This window comes from Bactrocera latifrons, unplaced genomic scaffold, assembly GCF_001853355.1.
Source record: "Bactrocera latifrons isolate USDA-ARS-PBARC rearing strain unplaced genomic scaffold, ASM185335v1 scaffold_7, whole genome shotgun sequence".
NCBI classification, from domain to species: Eukaryota; Metazoa; Arthropoda; class Insecta; order Diptera; family Tephritidae; genus Bactrocera; species Bactrocera latifrons.
In genome coordinates this window covers 9,951-19,161 of record NW_017537378.1, presented here as the reverse complement: position 1 = coordinate 19,161, position 9,211 = coordinate 9,951, and the positions used below count along the sequence as shown (strand labels likewise).

Below are 9,211 nucleotides of genomic sequence, written 5' to 3'. Positions count from 1 at the left end.
CAAAAGGCTAACAAGGCAGTGTGAAGTAGTAGGAAGTGAAGGAAGAAAGACGAATAATTTGTGATTTTCTTTAGAAGCGCTTAACGAATACAATACAAGGAAGGAGTAATTTTGGTTACGCAGTGGAAATAATTGTGTCTAAACTAGTTGGGAAAACGCGGTTAAAGCGAATTTCGCGTAAACTTGAACACCTACCAAGGGTCCAGAGTATCTCAAGCAACGACAAAATCAGCTGCTAGAAATTCTGCAGCCAAACAACAAACACTCATATTTTGTCGGCTCATCGATTATATGCATGGACCTGAAAACTTTTTCGCTAAAGACTCGAAACTCGTGGGTCGTATTTTGGTAGAAGAGCAAGCAACGACAACGTGTAGCAAAACTACATATGCAACTGCAAGTACCAAAAACAAAAAAAAAAAACAACAAAAATTTCATCAGTTCGTAAACAAATGTGTGAACAATAATAATTATTCTACAATTCTATATACACATACATACATATATATCTGAATAGTATTCAATAATTAATATCGTAGAACAAATTAATCAGGAAGCTAACGCGCAATTGCGTAGATTGACGGAGTCGAACAGCGTTTAAAAGACGTGGAGGCAGTAGTAAGGAATTTATTGTGCGACGGAGGAGCACACAAAAAAGCAAATTTAAACCAGTTTTAAACAAAAAAATAACAAATATTTTAATTATACACTTAATAATATATATTACAATATTTTATTTTAAATCATATATACATATATATGTATAACAAAAACACAAATAAGTTCAAACTATAAGTGAAAAAAAAATTGAAGGAAGAACTTTGTAAAACGCCAACTTTTTGTTGGTAACTTACAATTACTAAAACAAAAAAAAACGTAACCCAGAGCAGGCAAAATATCGAGACAAACTAGCCGAATATACTCTGCGTGCTGAATACAAAAAAAAATCTCAAATCTCAACGACACCCATTAGAGGCTTCAATTTGTGCTTAAATCCGCTTTTGGATTTTTGCGCAGAAATATTTAGTGCCACCAGTGGCTGCAAAGAAGTCTGAAAAAGGCGCCATTTTAAAGCGAATACTACAACTACATACATAAATTATTAAATATTAAAACCAAAAAACAACAAAAAAACAAATTTATCAAAAGAACATTGCCAAACGCTGAGCTGAGACGTAACGACCGACCAACCAACAACCAACCAGCTAAATCTCGTGGAATTTCATCTACTACTCTGCGTTATTATAGTTGCTAAACGGACATAACTTACAAAGTATCAGCAGGCGTACATCAATCTTCTATTCTATTAAGACTTTACTCGCAAAACAAGCCATTTTACCAATTGACGATATATACGATAAATATTTTTCCAGCGTTATTTTGCATATTCTCTTTATTGAAGCTGCTTAGAAGCAAACTTTGTTCCCACAAAATCCACGAACTTTCCCGCGTGTTATACTTTTGATCGCTTTTACTACAACAATAACAACTACTACTACTTATATATTCATCGTTCTAATTTATAAAATCGTGTCGACCTGGTCATTTACATGTATACAATATATATATATTCTCATAACTTGAAAAGATACGAACGCCATATTTGTATTATTTTTAAAATTTAAATAAATATAAGCCAAAGCCAAGCACTTAAAAACACAACAACAGCATTCGGAAAAAGTCACACTCACAAAATCTAAAATCAACAAAAACAACAAGGATATCAAAAACTCTGAACAACACAAATCAAATCAGCTTAAAGAAGAAAACAACTGAAGGAGACGAACCAAAAACGAAATTAAACTCTACAAAAGCTTAAAGGAAAAAATCTAGATATACACCTCAATACATATATATATATATATATCTTGAAGTAACGGCGTTTGCCGCATTTTGCCTAATACAAATCACCGAATCTCCATCATCTTCCGTTTTTGCCACCAGATTCTGAAATATTTGTAAACTCAATAATAACAACAAAAACTGATTTTACTGAGATCCTCAAGCTTTACAATTAGCACTACCGAACTGCTTCGCTTGAACGCATTTAACTGCAAGTAGATTTTGCCACAACTTTTCGCGTATTTTCTGGAATTTTCGTCGTATTTCGTTTGAACCCCAATTATTAAACCAAACGCCACTTATGGCATCACTCGAGGAACAACCAATCGCAACGATCACCGCCATTTCCACCTTTGATCCCGCTACCACCAATACCTCTGCTGATATCGCTTCGAACGTAACCACTACTACCGGTTCTCAAGCTGCTGCTGCTGCCAACGCGCTAGTTGGTACTTTGTCGGCGCTGGACTCGGATTTCGGCCTCACCGCTTGCGCCGAGAAACAACAACTCCTAACAGGCAGCAATAGCGCTGTAGGTACTTTGAATATCAATACCACATCTACGACGACTGGTGCGGCTGTTGATTCGATTGTGGAAAAGCTTGTCAGCTCGCTAACGCTTGATATGGACTCGGACTCTTTGGGTAATGGCAATACAACAATGTCCCGTGATTTCAACTGCAACGGTAGCGTTACCAGCGAGCATAAGAGCGTCTCATCGCGTTCCTCCTCCTTGGCGGGCAATATGTTTAGCGAGGTGTTCGAGAATAAGGGCAATGACTTGGAATCCGGTTCATTGGAGGACTCGTGCAGCTCGATCGGCGCCGATGGTATGGATAAGAATTGCAAGATTTGCAGGTAAGCGTGTTTAGTTTAGTATAAATGTTTGGTTGCGGTTAACATTTATTTATTGGACACAATTTTACTTGCAGCTCGCGTTTAGTGACACCACGCGTGCTTTCATGCCTCCATGTATTTTGCGAATCTTGTCTGATGAAACTGCTTACTGAAGAGTCGAACGGCAATTCCTCATCGGCATCGTCCACTACTTCAACCGCCGGTGAGCTAATGCCGCCATTGAAGTCTGTTATCGAGTGTCCCACGTGCAAACAAGTGACTATGGTAAGCAAATTAATGCATGGCCTGTATATAATAAGAAGTATTCTCCATTTTTCATGTTAAATTATGGAAGTTGAAAAAATTTTTGTTAACTCAAAAATCTTGGTATATATTTATGGGTAGAAAAATGCGCCTGAAAATATATTATATTAATTTTTCCAAGCATCATTTGCCCACCTAAAAATATAGAGTAAATGCAAAGTGGCTTTAAGCCTGCAGTAGAAAACGTGTTAAAAAGCCGCTATCCTACTTAAATAATAAATTCTTTAAATTAGCCAAATTTCTAACCAAAGTTATTTTCTTTCTACACAGATTGGCGCCAAAGGCATTGAATCGTTGACTTGCGATTACATATTGACCAACATACTCGATCTCTCAACAATCGAATCGGAGCAATTGTCGTGCACTTCGTGCAAGAGCAAGGAGAAGGCTATTTCACGCTGCAGCGATTGTGCTAATTTCTTGTGCAGCGGTTGCGACAACGCCCACAAGTATATGCGTTGCTTTGAGAATCACGAAGTGGTTAAGCTCGAAGATTTGCAGAAGTCCACAGCCGACAAGCCGTTGACCATACACAAGCCGCTTTTCTGCAATGTCCATACCGCTGAAAATCTCAAGTACTATTGCTTCAATTGCCAAATACCGGTGTGCAACGATTGCTTAATAGCCGATCACAAGGGCAGTGAGCATCACTACGATGTCATCGCCATGGCCGAGAAGTCAGTGCGTGTCGATGTTGAAAATCTGATGAAGGAAGCCAAATCAAAGGTAATTAATTTTGCATTTCCTTTTTCGGCATTTGTTATATATTTCACCTTCTACGTGATTCCAGGTGCAATATTGTGATGCTGCCGCTTCGAATCTTTCTAGCGCACTCACTGAACTACAAACCCAACATGATTCGGCACGCGCGCGCATTGATGAGACCTACCAGAACTACAAGAAGATCTTAGAAAAGTGCCGCGATCAATCACTAAACGAGTTGGGCAAGTTACACTCGGAACGTGAGCTCAAAGTTATGGATTTGCTGCAGCACATCGAAAATACGATGGGCAAAATCGATAGCACTTGCAAATTCACCATGCGTGTGCTGGATCAAGCCAATGCCGCCGAATTTTTGTCCATGAAGAAGTTGATCAGCTCGCAATTTATAAACCTGATCAACAGTACACCAAAGTGTGACATTAACTATTCACTTACCTTCGACACCAAAGCGGAGAAATTCGAGCAGGTCGCCCAGGAGACCTTTGGTAAATTCCGCACTGAGTCAACACCGCCCTCACCCAAGGAGAGCACACCGCCACCCACGCTACCGGGCATGCCACCGAACATGATGAGCAGTCGCAGCGGCGGTATGAACACTTGCGGCTCACAGGGTCAGCTAGCCGGTGGCAGTTCCGTTACCGCCAGCAGCCCAATATCTTTGCCGACTTCCATGCAAAGCTCATTCGATGGTGACTTCTCGGTATTGGGCAATGGATTCCTCATGCCGAATGTGTTGACACCGGACTCGCCTCCACATCAGCCACCCCCATTGCATCACCAAATTTCCCATCAACAACAACAACAGCAACAACAACAATCACAGCCACCGGCAACACAACAACCAGTACATGGTGTAAACGGTGTACGCGGCGGTTTTGATGGCGTCGGTTGTGTTGGTGTTGGCGGTGGCGGTGGTGGCTTGCCAGGTACAGGCCTTGCCAACGGCTTAAATGCGCTTACAGGCGGTCATGGTCCAATGCATGGCCACAATCAAGGCCATGGCCATGGCCACGGCCACGGTCACAATCCGCTTGGCGGCAATCCACTAAACAGCGCTGGTAATAATTTGAGTGTTGGCTTGAACAACAACCCATTAGGCAATGGTATAAACGCAACGCTCAGCCAAGGCTTAAGTGGTCTGGGCGGTGGTGCTGCTGGCGGCGGCGGCGGTGCCGGCAGTGGTATGAATGGCGGCCTTAATGGCGCACTCAATGGAGGACTGAACGGACCGAATAATCCGGGCGGCGTTGGTAGTGGTGCACCGCCACCAAGCGCTTACAACAGTATTCTCGAGTACAATTTGTCACGTCTTGCCAGCCTCACGGAGGCCACACCGGATGTCACGCTCAACGACGCCTTGGTGGGCCCCGGCGCCAGCGCTGGTGGTCATCACCAGGCCGTGGTGCCAGCATCGTCGGCACAGAATCAACAGATCTCATTGGCGGACATACTGTCGGGTGATCAACGCGCTTTCAACAATTTGCAGGCGCTTGCCAAAATGGGACTCAATAACAATGGTAAGTACAGTTGAAAAAAAAAACGCTGCTCTTGCAATTGTAGTGTGTGAAATTGGGTACGCTCATTTTAATTGATACCGTTAGTCACCTAGTGCCTACTATTTCACCAATACCACGACCTGCACCACCTGCCACTCATAGTTTGGTTGCACTTTTGTTCTTCGATTTCGGTAGATTAAGTTAATTTGTAGCAAAATGTAATTGATTTTACTTATGATGCTAAATTAATTTTTTTTTATGTGTATACTATTTCTTAGGTTAGAGTTCAGTTTTTTCTCATATTTATAAAATAGTATTACCGTTGTTTCTTTGGCATAAGTTATTTATTTACCTTTTTATTTTATAATTTAATTTCCGTATGTTTTCTTGATTTCTATTTACCTTTTATCCTTTCTTTATTCTTGCATATTATTTTGATTTTCGAATGGCTTCCACTCACTACCACCACCACAACAACCACTGTACCACTATTACTATTATTATTACCACAAAATCTCCTTGAAATTTGTCAAACGTCCTTGCGCATCGCTCCGCTTGGTTCCGCTCCACCTAATTTACCACCACACCATCCACACAATCCACACAATCTACAATAAAAAAAATAAATAAATAAATCAACATAATTATGAATTTAAAAACAAATACAAAAAAAAAAAAAAATGCCAATGTGTTTGCCAACCCACCACACCACGTCGTAATTACAACGTCATTTCGTTTTCTGTTGTCGTTGTTATTGTTGGCATAATACAAGTAGATTTTCACACAGACATGAATCAGCTTTTATCGAGCGGAGCTTCACCCGGAATTGATTGTATATTACCAGATTTCTGCCTACCCGCAGCCACATCGCCCAGCCTCTCAACACTCGGGCCACTCGGCGCTGGACCCGTCGATGATATGTCCATTACGAATTTCCATGCTGGCGCCGCACCGGGCACAACCAACATTGTCACCGGTCGCAACAAGGCAACACCCATGCAGATACGTTGTAAATTCGGTTCGCTCGGCACCTCTAAGGGTCAATTCAATTCACCACACGGTTTTTGCTTGGGTGTAGACGAAGAGATCATTGTCGCCGATACGAATAATCATCGCATTGAAGTTTTCGACAAAACCGGTACGCTTAAATTCCAATTTGGCGTACCCGGCAAGGAAGAGGGTCAACTATGGTATCCCCGTAAAGTCGCCGTTATGCATACCAATGGCAAATTCGTTGTATGTGATCGTGGCAATGAACGCTCGCGCATGCAGATATTCTCAAAGTGTGGGCATTTCATGCGCAAGATCGCCATCAGGTGAGTATTCGCACTCTTAACTGTTAATTAAACTTCTTTTTATTCCTAAACTCATGTTTTTATGGACTTGCTTAGATACATTGATATCGTCGCTGGTCTGGCTGTTACCTCCAAGGGTCATATTGTAGCTGTAGATAGCGTGTCGCCTACAGTTTTCGTTATATCCGAGGATGGTGAGCTCGTGCGTTGGTTCGATTGCAGCGATTATATGCGCGAACCGTCCGATATTGCCATACGAGGTAATGCGTTAATTGCCTTATGTAAATGTTTTGTAAAAAATAATTTTTAATTTCCTTTTTTTGTTTTTTTGTTTTTAGATAATGACTTTTATGTCTGCGATTTCAAGGGTCATTGTGTTGCTGTCTTCCAAGAGGATGGTACTTTCCAGTATCGCATCGGTAATGAGAAGGTCACATGCTTCCCTAATGGCATCGATATCTCGAATGCAGGCGATATTTTAATTGGCGACTCGCATGGCAATCGCTTTCATGTGGCCTGCTATTCGCGCGATGGTGTTTTGCAATCTGAATTTGAATGTCCCCACGTTAAGGTGTGTTGGGTAACACAGTATTTAAAGTTATAACTGTTTTTAGCATCAATTTATTTATTTCTGCAAAGAAAACTTCAAGAAAACTACTACATTATTTAGGTTATGTTATTTAGGCTGTTATGTTGTTGCTATAATCATCATTTCATCATTAATTTTTTTCTCGTCTAAAAAAATCGATATATACAATTTTTCCACTACCCAAAAGGTTTCACGTTGCTGTGGTCTAAAGATAACTTCCGAAGGTTATGTAGTCACTTTGGCCAAGAACAATCACCATGTGTTGGTACTTAATACGCTCTACGTTCACTGATCGCAAATCAAAACCATAACCAGCAGTAGCAATATCAGCGTCAGCAACAATAACAACAACAACAACGATAGCAGCATTAATGTTGGCTGCAACAAAAATATATTACCAATGAATGTGTCCAGTGGCATTGGTGCTGGTATGGCCGGCGGTGGCAGTGGCAATAACGTTAACCTTTATGAAAATGGCAATTGCAACATTGTTGGCAACAATAGCGTTAATAATGCTGCAAGTAGCAGTAGATACACATCGAACAACGGCAGCATCAATAGCAGCAGCAACAACAACAGTCATAATGCCAGCAATCATCACCACGTTTATCACCAGCAACAGCCATACAATCATCCACAACCACATAATCAGCACCATCATGCAGCGCCGCATTATCAACACCAGCAGCAGCAACAACCACCACAACAACAGACTTTAAATAGTAGCAACTCTAACAACAGCAACATCGCAGCTGGCATCGTACACAATAACAACCACAGCAATCAAATGCATAACTTGACGACAGCGCCACGTTCAATGGAAAATAAATCAAATCTCTGGTTGATGATGAACGGCGCTGGTGCTTGTGGTGGGGTCGGTGCAGCGGCCAACAATAATGGTCCGCTTGCTTTCAGTGGTGGTTGTGTTGGCGTTACTGGCGAGCGTGCTTTGCCACAGCCACCGCACGCGCTGCACTAATTCCCAGCTACCAAAGCCGGAATGCAATGGACTCGACAGCAGTGACCATTTTAGCAGGTAAATTGCTTTTAGTGGGGCCAAAAACAAAAATTATGCAGTAGCATAACCTTACATATTTTAAATGTACCAGTGAAAACGAATTATTCGATTAACTAAATGATATAGCTATTTTAAATGGAGGTAGGTTTTCACGATTTCGTGGGTAAATGCAAATGGATAAAAAGTAACTATAGCAATTATAAACAGACAAAAAAATGTAGTATACAAACATACACATACAAAAAATACTAATAACACCAAAACACAACACTGCGACTAGACAATTTGAAATCTCAAATGAAGAAAAATCAAATTTAAAAAAATTACAAAATCGCCAAAAATCAATAAAAAAAATGTACATCCAGCTTGTTCAAATTTTAGCAAAAGCAAGCTTTCACCTACACACGCAAACATATATATACACATATTGTTTTTGATCTCTTTTCCAAGTTTGGTTGCTTTTCAAATTTATACCAGTTCGCTATATTGAAGAAACAAATTTACAAAAGCTTTTAACAAAAAGTAATCATTATTTTTTTCGAGTGAGCTTTTATTTACAGATTACCATAATATTTAAAACTAAAAAAAATGTTTTTAATGGCCAAATTCTATGCTGTTGCAATACACGCCTACATATAAATGTAGATGTATTTATGTATATATATACATTGTATATGTATATCCATGTACACATGCATTTATCAAAAAAATTATGTAATTAATTTAATACGTTAGTTAAAAGGCAATACAGTGTTGTGCACATAGTAAATCGGGCGATAATTTCACATATACATTCAGACAAAAATTATGTTAAAAAAGCTGACTGCACGGAAACTTAACACCACAACCTGCCAAATATTGTTTAACTTAACTTTTTCGTTTTAATTAAGCAGCACACATTTGCGTAAATACTTCAAAAATTTGAACAAACTCAAAACGTTACGTAAAGCGAAATTATAATGACAAATAATTGGGACAAAAATTTTAATTTTAATATACAATCGCATTTGCTGCAATTAATTTAATTAAATCGAAATGAGCATTTAAATACAAATACTGACAATTTGTCTTGTTTTTGTTTTCACCC

At 39.9% G+C, this 9,211-nt stretch overlaps 1 protein-coding gene across 3 annotated transcripts; it reads left to right on the top strand.

Moving 5' to 3' along the window:
• Positions 1-758: 758 nt before the first annotated feature.
• Positions 759-8,340, top strand: LOC108975894 (brain tumor protein). 3 transcript variants are annotated; one of them, XM_018944702.1, is made up of 8 exons: positions 759-2,700; positions 2,775-2,964; positions 3,274-3,729; positions 3,794-5,243; positions 6,085-6,538; positions 6,614-6,777; positions 6,856-7,088; positions 7,294-8,340. In XM_018944702.1, exons 1-8 carry the CDS (start codon positions 2,144-2,146, stop codon positions 7,396-7,398), a joined length of 3,609 nt encoding a protein of 1,202 aa, XP_018800247.1. In that variant the 5' UTR covers positions 759-2,143; the 3' UTR covers positions 7,399-8,340. The 3 variants fall into 3 exon arrangements, with proteins under 3 accessions (XP_018800247.1, XP_018800246.1, XP_018800245.1); XM_018944701.1 differs by having other exon boundaries at positions 6,067-6,538; XM_018944700.1 differs by having other exon boundaries at positions 5,998-6,538.
• The last annotated feature ends 871 nt before the right edge of the window (positions 8,341-9,211 follow it).

Bases quoted from the DNA above. Each gene is read 5' to 3' on its own strand.
- LOC108975894 (XM_018944700.1), top strand. From the start codon at position 2,144: ATGGCATCACTCGAGGAACAACCAATCGCAACGATCACCGCCATTTCC. The intron at 2,701-2,774 runs GTAAGCGTGTTT...TTTTACTTGCAG, and splicing joins AAGAATTGCAAGATTTGCAG to CTCGCGTTTAGTGACACCAC. The intron at 5,244-5,997 runs GTAAGTACAGTT...TAATACAAGTAG, and splicing joins AATGGGACTCAATAACAATG to ATTTTCACACAGACATGAAT.